Genomic DNA, 13,215 nt, shown 5'->3' on the forward strand with positions numbered 1-13,215 from the left:
CTATACTACAAAGCTACAGTAATCAAGACAATATGGTACTGGCACAAAAACAGAAATATAGATCAGTGGAACAAGGCAGAAAGTCCAGAGATAAACCCACGCACCTATGGTCAACTAATCTATGACAAAGGAGGCAAGGATATACAATGGAGAAAAGACAGTCTCTTCAACAAGTGGTGCTGGGAAAACTGGACACCTACATGTAAAAGAATGAACTTAGAACACTCCCTAACACTATACACAAAAATAAATCAAAATGGATTCGAGACCTAAATGTAAGACTGGACACTATAAAACTCTTAGAGGAAAACATAGGAAGAACACTCTTTGACATAAATCACAGCAAGATCTTTTTTGATCCACCTTCTAGAGTAATGGAAATAAAAACAAAAATAAGCAAATGGGACCTAATGAAACTTAAAAGCTTTTGCAAAGCAAAGGAAAGTACAAATGAGATGAAAAGACAACCCTCAGAATGGGAGAAAACATTTGCAAACCAATCAACAGACAAAGGATTAATCTCCAAAATATAAAAACAGCTTATACAGCTCAATACAACCCAATCCAAAAATGGGCAGAAGACCTAAATAGACATTTCTCCCAAGAAGACATACAGATGGCCAAGGAGCACATGGAAAGCTGCTCAACATCACTAATTATTAGAGAAAGGTAAATCTAAACTACACTGAGGTATCACCTCATACCAGCTAGAATGGGCATCATCAGAAAATCTACAAACAACAAATGCTGGAGAGGGTGTGGAGAAAAGCCGACCCTCTTGCACTGTTGGTGGGAATGTAAATTGATACAGCCACTATGGAGAACATTATGGAGGTTCCTTCAAAATCTGAAAATAGAATTACCATATGACCCAGCAATCCCACTACTGGGCATATACCCAGAGAAAACCATAATTCAAAAAGACACATGCACCCCAATGTTCATTGCAGCACTATTTACAATAGCCAGGTCATGGAAACAACCTAAATGCCCATTGACAGATGAATGGATAAAGAAGATGTGGTACATATATACAATGGAATATTGCTCAGCTATAAGAAAGGAACGAAATTGGGTCATTTGTAGAGACGTGGATGAATGTAGAGACTGTGATACAGAGTGAAGTAAGTCAGAAAGAGAAAAACAAATATCGTATATTAACGCATATATGTGGAACCTAGAAATATGGTACAGATGAACCGGTTTGCAAGGCAGAAATTGAGACACAGATGTAGAGAACAAACGTATGGACACCAATTGGGTGAAAGCGGCCGGGGTGGGGGAGGGGGCGGTGGTGGTGTGATGAATTGGGAGATTGGGATTGACATATATACAGTAATATGTATAAAATGGATAACTAATAAGAACCTGCTGTATAATAAATAAATAAACAAACAAACACAATGGTGCTGACATGGAAAAAAATGCATGCTTTTATACATATTATGAGCAATGGTCAGCTTATCTCATTTTATTTTTCTTTTGATAGTACACAAATGCCCCTTTAGCTCTAGCAAATAGATAGGTACAATAAAAAAACAAATACCTATTTCTCTCTTGAAGTAGCCAGCCTCCAAAGATGTTCTCCCAATATTCCCTACCCCCTAGTATTTACAACCTGTGTAGTCCCCTACCACTTTGTACCCAGATTAGTCTGTGTGACCAATAGAATATGGCAGAAAGTATGATAAGTCACTTCTGAGATTAGGTTTTAAAAGACTAAGGATCTCTTACAACTCTCGCCTAGGCAGAAGCCAGGTAGCACGTCATGAGGACATTCAAAAAGCCTATGAAGAGACCTACCTAGAGAAGAACTAAGATGTCCAACCAAAGGGCAGCAATGGACGTGCACCTCCCAACATTGATGTGAGTGAGTTCGGGACTGGAATCTCCTCCAGTAGAGCCTTCAGATAACTTCAGTGCTGGCCATAAGCTTGACTGGAACTTTCTGAGAGACCTTGAGCCAGAATCACCTAACTAAGATGCTCGCACAGAAATTGTGGGACTGTTTAAGAACAGTAAATTATATTTTAAGCTGCTAAATTTTGAGATAATTTGTTACTCAGCTTTGGATAACTAATACATCTCTCCAGCAATTCTGTAGGGGAGAAAAGTTATGGGTGTGTGTTTCAGAAAAGGCTGTTAGAATGCTAAATGACTCCCGATGCACACATAAAATTATGAGGCACAGAACAAAGAGAAAAAATCCATATACGCACAACCTCACATACCAACAGCAGAGCAGGTCTCAGCATTTGGCTGAATAGGCTGCTGCCAGGCAGATAGAATTTGAGAGTAAAAAGGTTGTGACTAGCTCCAAATGGCTTTGCCCTCTTAATGTGAGATTTTACCAGTAAAGACAAATTTCGTTGGGTCTTTTTAAAAAAAATTTTTTTCTATTTCTTTCTTTCTTTTATTTATTTATTTAGGCTGTGTTGGGTCTTCATTGCTGCATGCAGATTCTTAACCGCTGCGCCACCAGGGAAGAGCCCTCGTTGGGTCTTATAGTATCAGGACTACAAGTCTGAGACCCTTAAAGACTGCATCAGGTCTTTAAGGGTCTCCTGAAAGGCATAACATCTTAAAACAATATTTATAATAGGGTCATGACAGAAAACAAAATAATGGTTCATCTGAAAAGACTTTTAATACTGAGATTACTTACAAAAGTGTGGGCACGGTTACTGGCACCAAGAAAGAATGTTGAAGCATCCAGAGACCATAGGAGAGGGAAGATATTTGGGCAAAAGGTAGGAATTGTGTTATCAGAGTGCACTGACAGGTGGACCCAAGGAGGAGGGGGCACTCCATCATAACTACCACAATGTCAGGACATGGCCACCCCCAAAACCATGGTTCCCCAGGGAGAGAGAAAGTGGGAAAGAAATTTATTCATCTCTGTCTTCCCCCATCCTCCAGTCTCATGTTGGGGCTTTCCTTTGGGCAAAGCTGACCGGCAGCAAGAGGGCAAAGTTGCCCAGCTGGTGCAGGGGTCAGTCTCCCAGGGCAAAGCCAGACAGAAAAGGACAGAGAATGGATGGTGAGGCATGGCACAGTATTAGAGAATTTCTAGATTCTTAAAGAATTTTAAGGTCATCTAAGACAGTCCACCAGGCAGTCTGTGTAAATCCTCTTTACTTCACCTCCAGCAGATGTACCAAAACCTCCAATGGTAGCAAAAAGCGTGGCCTCTGGAGTCAGGCAGGCCTGCTCCCCACTGCCAAGTTGTGTGACCTTGGGCAAATTACCTAACCTCTGAAAACTCAGGTTTCTTCTTTGTAATGCAAGCATCATAATAACAACCTCACTGGGTTGTGGTGAAATTAAATAATAAACACAAAGGTGAGGAAACTGTGCTCTTCCCTGACAGGGAGCTGTTGACCTAGTTAAGCATGAAAAATTTGATTACCAGATTCACAGTGCTACCTGACTTCCAAACTAGTTGAGTGGTTCATCAAACCATCTTCGTTTCTACTTAAACGCCCGTCAACTGATGCCTGGTAAAAGCATTCTGATACATCCATATAAACAAATACTGTATAGGTATATTTTAAAATGCGGTAGTTCTATATATACTGAAGTACAATGGTTTTCAAGATAATACTTATAATTTAAGATAGATACAGAGATAGATAGATAGATAGGTAGGTAGATAGATGGATAGGTAACCTCTGGAGCGATTCACAAGAAACAAGGAACAGTGGTTCCATTAGGAAGGATTTGGGAAGACTTGAGTCCAGCGGTAGAAGGAAATTCTGATTTTTATTATATAATCTTGATACCTAAAGTCTTTTGAGTTATATTCTTCTGTTTATTCCATTTTTTTCCACAACCGTTACAAAACTACAAAAAAAAAATAAGACACTATCCCTACTTTCAAGTAGCTCCAGTCTAGTTGACAAAAAACAAGTAGATAACCATTATGCAGTATAATAAGTGTGGCCTATCTGATTTTCCTTATTTAAAACTTGAAGACACACACACACACGCACACACACACACAATTGCCCCTTAAGCTCCCTTTTTTTCATTGAACTCATCACATTCTAACATCTTATATAATTTATTTATTTATGATATTTATTGTCAGTCTCCCTCCATTCTATGAATGTGAAAATTTTTGCCTGTTTTGTTCATTGATAGATCTCCATTGCCTGAAATGGTAAATTTTTTCAATGGGTGTTTGTTGAACTGATGTTGAATGAATAAATGTTATGTAATATAAAAGTATGAAAAAGGAGCTATCAGAACACAGCAGAGGGAACACAAAATATGTACCTGGAGGTCAGTAAGGCTTCACAGTAGAAGTGACGTTTGTGCTGTCTTGAAGCAAATCTGAGTGACTTTGCCTGAAAGGCCTAATGCTCTAAGAGCAAGTAAATGAGAAATACAGAAAGATGAAACACACAGGGAACTGGAAGTCCAAAGGTATAAAGATATGAGAGAATGACATGTATGAAAAACTGAACATATGGCAACAAGTATGGGTTGCTGTTAATTGTTTATGATGGTGGGATGATGGGTTCTTGAAGATTTGTTACATTGCTATTTCTTCTATGTATGTTCAAATTTTTTCCATAACACAAAGTTAAGAATAAATGGGGGCTTCCCTGGTGGCGCAGTGGTTGAGAGTCCGCCTGCCGAGGTAGGGGACGCGGGTTCGTGCCCCGGTCCGCGAAGGATCCCACATGCCGCGGAGTGGTTGGGCCCGTGAGCCATGGCCGCTGAGCCTGCACGTCCGGAGCCTGTGCTCCGCAACGAGAGAGACCACGACAGTGAGAGGCCCGCGTACCACAAAAAAAAAAAAAAAGAATAAATGAATAAGGGGCTTCCCTGGTGGTCCAGTGGTAAAAACTCCGCTCTCCCACTGGAGGAGGAACGGGTTCAATCCCTGGTCGGGGAACTAAGAGCCCTCAAAGATCCCGCATGCCGCAGGTTGTGGCTAAAATAAATAAATAAAGTTTTAAAAGAATAAACCTTTGTATAAAAAAAAAAGAATAAATGAATAAGTAAACCACTTTTGAAGAGTGTAAAAGAACTTTAAAAAATGTTTTCTAGGCAGGGGGACATGGCTGTGGTTACCAGCCACAAGTAACAGCAGCCAAACTAGGGTGGCAGTAGGTAGTAGGTGAAAAGGGTAAATACCAGAGAAGGAACATATAAGTCCATAGTTTTTCAGTTGTAAATGACAACTCAAACAAGCTCAAATGTAAAGGGGAATCACGATTGGTTCACATGCTAGGAAGTCCAAGGAAGTATCTGGGCATTAAAAACGGCAGGATCTAAGAACTTAATGGATACCACTAGAGCTTTGTCTCTCCCTCATATCCTTTTTATCTCTGTTCAACTTCGGTTTTCAGATAGGCCTTCCCTAGGTGGTAAGCAAGATGGCCATCGATAGCCCCCACCTCAAATCCTCCCAACTTAAAAAACCACTCTCTCCCAGTGTCCGTATATATCTCTCAGGGAAAATTCTGATTCTCTACTTGGGTCATGTGCTCCTCCCTGACCAAACACTACAGGGTAGAGAGATGGTATGGTATGATTGGCCAAGCCTAGAATAGGCACTAGCAGAAGAAGATGGAGGCTCAGACACTCTTTTCGGTGTTCTGAGCACCCAATTCCAGTGTAGGGTAGGGGGAGTTCCACCTGACACCAAAAAGCAATACTTCAGACACCAGCTGCGTGTCCTACAATTAACCTCAATTCTGACACTGTCTACCCAAAGATAGCATCAGACTCCACAGGTCCTACAAGACTGCCACCCCCGCTCCTACTTCAGATGCCAGTCGCAAGTCCAGGTTGTTACCTGTACTTCTGACCAACAAGCTGTAAATCAGAGGTTTCCATGATTCCCCCCCACCCCGCCCCTCATGTTTGATAAATTTGCTAGAGAGGCTCACAGAACTCAGGAAACCCATTTACTCACTAGATTACCAATTTAGTATAAAAGGATACAACTCAGGAACATCCAAATAGTAGAGATGCATAGGGCAGGATATGTGGGAAGTGGCACGGAGCTTCCATGCTCTCTCCAGGCATCCCGTTCTCCCCAAATCTCCGTGTGTTCAGCAACCTGAAAGCTCTCTGAATTGTGTCCTTTTGGTTTTCTTATGGAGGCCTCATTACATAGGCATGATTGATTAAATAATTGATCATTGGTGATTGGACTCCAGCTGCAACTCCTCCCCCCTTCCCCAGAAGTTGGATGTCCAAGGACTGAAAATTCCAGTCCTCTAATCACATGGTTGACTCCACTAGCAACCAGCCTCCAGCCTTAGGTGAGTTCCAAAATCATCTCATCAGCATAAAGAAAAGACACCTTCGTTGCTCTCATTATTCAGGAAATTCCAAGGGTTTTAGGAGCTCTGTGCCAGAAACAGAGATGAAGATCAATTATATATTTCTTATTATAAATCATAATATCTAGACTTCCCTGGTGGTGCAGTGGTTGAGAATCCACTTGCCAATGCAGGCGACATAGGTTTGATCTCTGGTCCGGGAAGATCCCACATGCCGTGGAGCAACTAAGCCCTTGCGCCACAACTACTGAGCCTGTGTGCTGCAACTACTGAAGCCCACACACCTAGAGCCCGTGCTCCGCAACAAGAGAAGCCACTGCAATGAGAAGCCTGCACACCACAATGAGAAGTAGCCCCTGCTCACCGCACCTAGAGAAAGCCCGCGCACAGCAACGAAGACCCAACGCAGCCAAAAATAATAAAAAATAAAACAATAAAAAATGAATCATAATACAGACACCATGATTGACAGCTCTACCAGGACCACATGGAATAGGGGAAGGAAGAATCCCTTAAGGAAGACAGGGTAGCAGATCCAAATAACTGACATCATAGCCCCCATGGAGGGCTACAATTGATATTGGAGATGGGAAGACTGGGGGGTGCAGAATGGACTGAGCAGCAGGAGAGTGTAAGGATAGAGAGAGAGGGCTTATTTTTCTAAATAAGACCAGACTGAACCAGGCTCTGGAATGATAGAGAAATTTCTTGTTGGGGTGGGGGTGGGGGGATGAAAATATGAAACTCACATTAGCCTCATATGGTTAATGTTACATCTGGGGATGAGATAGTTAAAAATCTCCCGCTTGTCCATAGAGGGATTTTTGAAGGTTGAATATGGATTAAAAACTGGTGATGGAAATGTTGTAATTTTCTCAGGTAAATTGTGAAATTGAGCGCCATTAGAAAAACATCCCGAAAATAGCATTGGTTTTGTTGGCATGTGACCAAACCCTGAACAGCTTAGATTAGTATAAAAGAGATTCAAATATATGTCTTTCACATATGCTTAAGAAACTGAGCTGAAGGAAGAGAAAAAAGCAGCACATGCCATCTGTTTAGGAGGTAAGAAAGCTCCAGAGAGAGTTTGGAAAGAAAGGGAGGCTTCAGTCTTCTAAGACCTGTAGGCAGTGAGAAAGGCAGAGACGCAAAGAAACAGAAACAAGGTCAGGACCAAGGGCACATATAGAGCCTGAGGCCCATAAAGCCAGCAGGAGCACTGTGCCTTCTGCTGTGTACCACACCAAATTCTTCCCATCAGAATAATCCACATACATCTCTAAGAAATCCTGCAACATGTCTCAGCGGCAATGAGCTATTACCATTAGTGGTATGATCATCCATAGGACTCATTGGCCTATGCCCAGTGCTTGCCTGTTAGGAATGAAGGAAGAGGTTTTGATGACATTGGGCCAAAGAATCAATGAAACCAACCATGTAGTAGAAACCTACTATGGCTCAACCATTGTTCTCCCCTGTGAGGTTCATGAGCAAGCAATACATTCAAGAACCATCTATAGATGAGAAGTCAAAATATTACTTTATTTCCACCTGAATAGGTGCCCAATTTCTTAGTGCAGAGTTCTCCTGTAAAAACAAGATTGGAGAAAAAGTAAAGGCCAATAGTAAAGGCGTACATGAATGCTTCCCTCCCCGTTACACACCAAAATCTCACCCTCTGTCCTGCCATACTGGGCCAGAAAGAGAAGCAATAAAAAGTATGGTTGGCTATGCATTTGAGGAAGAGAAAACAAGACGGCGAGATCCCAACAGGAGGCTCTAGCTCAGCTTACCTATTCCTGCTGCACGAAATAGAAGAGAAAACTGCATGGAGGTTCAGAACCCTGCCCTTGTGAAATGTGGACCAATTAATTTCCTGGAATCTGCCCAATCTAATGAACAAGTCTTCTCTGGGAGAAAGCAAAGATCAGGAGAGAAGGGGAGAGATGGAATGTCCCTTTCCTTTAAATACTTTCTCCCCAAAATGTGGGCCATGGACCAGCAGTATCATCATCTACTGGTAGTTTGTTAAAAATACACATTCTTGGGCCCCACCCTAAATTAGTAGAATCAGGGAATTGCTTTTTTTTTTTTTTTTTTTCTTTTTTGCGGTACGTGGGCTTCTCACTGTTGTGGCCTCTCCCGTTGCGGAGCACAGGCTCCGGACGCGCAGGCTCAGCGGCCATGGCTCACGGGCCCAGCCGCCCCGCGGCATGTGTGATCTTCCCGGACCGGGGCACGAACCCGTGTCCCCTGCATCGGCAGGCAGACTCTCAACCACTGCGCCACCAGGGAAGCCCAGGGAATTGCTTTTTAATAAGATCTCCTGTGGAGTCACATGCATGTTAAAGTTTGAGAAGCACTGAGTTTGTGAATCCTAAATCCATGCCCAAATTGTCTGTCGTTTGGATCTTCACTCACTTGCTAAAATAGTGCTCTGCATATAGTCAATAGTTAATGAAAAGATGTTTGAGAAATTCTCTTTGGCGCCTATTTAATTCCATTTGAAGGGAGGAGGCCATTTCTGAGAAACCAGCACACACTTACCAATGAGTGGCTTAGACAGAGACAGAAGCATACTAGAAACAAGCAAACAAAACTGTTCTAGACATACACACACGGCTCTGCAGTGTGGGACAGATGGGCATAGTCAGTTTCCTCTCACACCATCCCCCCCGCCCATAATATTCCCTCCCTTCCTCACTCATGCTCTCCTTCATCCAAGCTAGTCTGAAGCTCTTATGTTGAGCTCTGTTTCCTACACAGGATAGTACCACGTGTGTTACATGTCTTTTGCAGCTCTGTCCTCAAACCCAACATTGAAGAATGAGACACTGCACCATTAAGCCAGGACACAGAAGGAAAACAAAAAGCAATTGGGCACATCAGTACTTCTCACATTTAAATACTGTGACCATCACGACCCAATTCACATCTTATTTCTGACCGTAGCCAAATCCCAGGACTGGATGTTCATCTAATATTTGCTTTCAGTGGCTCTTCCTACCTAGGTAGGAAGGTAACAATAAAAATTCAGAGCACCCAACTCCCAGTTTCTTCTCTTTGCTCTACCTGACACAATACCTTAAAGTGAAAAGGGCCAGGGGTTGGCAAATATGGACTGAGTCTGCCGTAACATTATTATGTAATCCGATAACGATAAGATTTAATGAGTCATAATTAAAGTCATAATGTGTTGAGCGCTAACAATGTACTTCACAACAGCTCTATGAAGCAAGTAGTAACCCCGTTTAATGAGTGAGGAAATTTGAAGGTGTCAGAAGTTGAATAACTTGCTCAGGAAGCAGCAAAGTTAGAATTCCAACCCACACCTGTCTAAGTCCAAAGCCTCTTAACCACCAAACTAGTATGATCTCTCACTGATCAGAAACTACTATAAACTCACTGCATGAGTAGAAAATCATTTTCCGGTTCTGAAGAACCTAGGGGCAGGACAGGAATAAAGATGCAGACATAGAGAATGGACTTGAGGACCCAGGGAGGGGGAAGGGTAAGCTGGGATGAAGTGAGAGAGTGGCATGGACATATATACACTACACCAAATGTAAAATCGATAGCTAGTGGGAAGCAGCCGCATAGCACAGGAAGATCAGCTCGGTGCTTTGTGTCCACCTAGAGGGGTGGGATAAGGAGGGTGGGAGTGAGACGCAAGAGGGAGGAGATATGGGGATATATGTATATGTATAGCTGATTCACCATGTTATACAGCAGAAACTAACACACCATTGTAAAGCAATTATACTCCAATAAAGACGTTAAAAAAAAAAACATTTTCCTTCTCTGGGGCTATGAGGAGGATTAGATGAGAATAAAGATGTTCAAGCACTTAGAAAAGTAAGGTGCTGTAACATATAAGGTATAATTTAGTACATTAAGGCTGTGTCCAAACAAAAACCCTCAGTACCATACAAATGGTAAGTACACGTGTGAAAAGTGTTCACCCTTGAAATTAGAGATATCCCAGTTTGTTCGATACACAGTTCTTATTGATCAAATTAGAAAATATTTTTAAAAATTTAATCCTCCGTGGTGGCAAGGATGTTGGGAAGCTAGTACGTTGCTGGTGGGAGGTCAAGTTAATACAACCTTTCTAAAAAGCAGATTGAAAGTATGTTCCAAGACATTTTTAGACATTAGCATAATTTCTTGCAAGGAAAAACAAATTAGGACAAAAATTTAAGTATAAATATAGTTAGTTAAGAGCATAGATACTGAGACCAGATTGCCTGGATTTAAATCCCAGCTCTACTTCTTATTAGCAGTGTGACCTTGGGCAAGTCTCTGTGACCTGGTGTCCAAAATAGGGATAATAATAGCACCTATTTCACTGGATTGTTATGATATAAGTGGTATCTATTATTTGTATTATCTCAGTGTTTTTTATAATACCAAACAATTGGAATCAATCTATCTGACCACAGAAAAATGATTAAGTACGCTATCCTGTAGACACAAAGGGAATATTATGAAGTCATTAAAAATAAGGCTTTAAAAGACTATTTAATCACATATAATGTAAAGTAAAAAGAGCAGGAAACTGTATATATCGTCCCATACCACTCATGTTCATTGAAAGAGCACTTTGTACAGATACAGATGTATAGAAAACAACCAGTAGGAATTACAACAAAATATTAACAAAGAACATATCTGGGTGACGGTGTAGGGTTGGGGGTTTCTTTATACGTTTCTGTACTTTGCAAATCCTCCAGAGCAGTGTTTTTCACACTCTTCACAGGCATATGAATCACCTGGTAATCTTGTTAAAATGCAGATCCTGGGTCAGTAGGTCTGGGATTTTGCAGATTCTCCACCTTTAACAGGTTCCCGGGTGATGCTGATGCTACAGGCCCAAGGTCTCCACTTTGAGTAGCAAGGTTTTGGAGCAGGGGTCCTCAAACGTGAGTGTGCATCTGAACGAAGTGGGGGTGGGTGGATCCCATGCCTAGACTTTCTGATTTTAGTAGGTCTGGAGTGGGACCCTAGAAACTGCATTTCTGTTTTGCAGGTGATCCTGATGCTGCAGGTCTGGAAACCATGCTTCAAAAACCACTGCTGTAGAATATATATACATATACTTTTTTCTCAGCATCATAAAGGAGGGGGGAGCACTAAAAAACAGGCCAGCCTTCTCCACTGTTTACAAAATCAAATGCAAACCCTTCATCCAAATGCCTCCATAATCTAACCCAATCATTTCCAGTTACTTTTGTTTAGGCCATAAAAATCACACCACTAATGCCCTAAACACACCCAAGATTCCGAACATCATGCGCTCTGCTGTTTCCTCACTCTGGTTGAGATGTCATTTCCTTCTATCTCCTCATGCCCAGATCTTATCCATCTGTCAAGGCCTTCAAAGGCCATTTCCGGTACAAAGCTTCCCTTCCTTGGGGCTCCACGGGACTTTCTGTTCCTCCCTGATGACACTTGCCAATCTCTGCCTGGCAAAGTGACTCTGCCGGTGGGTGGTGTATCTCCCCCAGTAGACTGGGAGTTAGTTAATGGTGAGCAGGGCATCCCTTCCTTGACTATCTTTGTCTGCCCCCTGACCTCAGCAAATCCGCAGTAGACAGCCGCCGCCGCTCAGGGCAGACTGAAAGAATGAATGAACGAAGGGATGGAACCTCCCGAAGCAGGGCAGAACTGTCCTGTAAATGGAAATTCGAATGCACGCCCAGCCTTGATGACCAACAGTAACAGGTGTTTTCCATCTCTGATGTCTGATTCATTCTGCACAACTGCCTGCACACCCAGGCTTCGGCACACGGCGGCTCCTGGAATCCAGCGCCCTACACGCTGAAGTGCCCACTGTGCTCTGGGCGCCTGGGCAGCCACACACGGAGACACACCTCAGCGACAACCTGCATCCACAAAAAAAGAGGCCCTGCCACCTTAAAAATATTAACGCCTCACTGCAAAGAACACACGCGCGCGCGCACACACACACACACACACACAGACCCCCTCCCCCGTGTGTCTCTTTCAGACTAGGCGCGTCTGCGAGGGCTGGATTGAATGGGAAAGAAAGGGCCAGTCTTTGTCATTAATCCTCCCCTCCTTCAGGCGAGCCAAGCTTCTTCCGGGTCAGCGAAAATCACCGCCAACCCCAGCAGGCCCTCGGTCCCCCTCACCGCTAGCCCCGGAGCGCGCGAGGGCCAGGTTGCCACCGCCCGCAGGTTGAGGGAGGGGAGGAGGGCGAGGAGGAGGGCGGGCGGCGCGGGAGGAGGAGAGGGAGGGAGAGAGGGAGGAGGGAAGGAGGGGAAGGCAATCCGAGGAGGAGGAGGAGAGAGCAGCCTCCCGCAGCTGGCGAGGAGAATGGGAGTGCGGGACGACAGACCGCCGCGGGGTGTCTCGGCCGCTGCCAAGCTTGCCAGGCGTGGGGCAGGCGCCCGGCGCTTTTAAACCCGGGAGGGCGCGGCGGCGGCGGCGGCGGCGGGCGGATCGCGGCGCGCGCTGGGCGCCGGGTGGCGGCCGAATGGAGAGGAAGGGCTCGGCGGCCAAGGGGAACCCGAGCCCGCCGGCAGCCGGCGAGGCTCAACGGCCGCAGCCGCCACTGTGCGTCCCAGGTGGCGGCGGAGGGACCCCGGCGCGGGGCCAGGGTGGCGCGGCTGCGGAGCCAGCCGAGTTCATCCGGCGAGCGCACGAGTTCAAGAGCCAAGGGGCGCAGTGCTACAAGGATAAGAAATTCCGCGAAGCCATCGGCAAATACCACAGGGCGTTGCTGGAGCTGAAGGGGCTGCTGCCGGCCTCCGGGGAACGGGAGCGGGACTCGCGCGCGGCCTCCCCGGCCGGGGCCCCCAACCCCGGGAGCCTCTCGGAGGAGCAGAGCAAGACGGTGGAAGCCATCGAGATCGACTGCTACAACAGCCTGGCAGGTGAGCCGCGCCGC

At 44.4% G+C, this 13,215-nt stretch overlaps 1 protein-coding gene across 5 annotated transcripts in view; it reads left to right on the plus strand.

Moving 5' to 3' along the window:
• Window positions 1-12,651: 12,651 nt before the first annotated feature.
• The window catches only part of TTC9 (tetratricopeptide repeat domain 9), a 56,214-nt gene continuing 55,650 nt past the window's right edge, over window positions 12,652-13,215 (plus strand). For 3 of the 5 annotated variants that reach the window (XM_089907900.1, XM_089907901.1, XM_089907902.1), the window contains exon 1: window positions 12,668-13,201. In XM_089907900.1, coding sequence (XP_089764026.1) covers window positions 12,802-13,201 — 400 coding nt within the window. In that variant the 5' untranslated portion in view covers window positions 12,668-12,801. Of the gene's footprint in view, window positions 13,202-13,215 lie in introns of all 5 variants that reach the window. The other 2 variants (XM_089907903.1, XM_022570240.3) reach the window with 2 other exon arrangements.

The sequence above is a fragment of the Delphinapterus leucas genome, chromosome 2 (genome assembly GCF_059928025.1).
Source record: "Delphinapterus leucas isolate spDelLeu-1000000601 "Yukka" chromosome 2, BTC_Dleu_Yukka2, whole genome shotgun sequence".
NCBI lineage: Eukaryota > Metazoa > Chordata > Mammalia > Artiodactyla > Monodontidae > Delphinapterus > Delphinapterus leucas.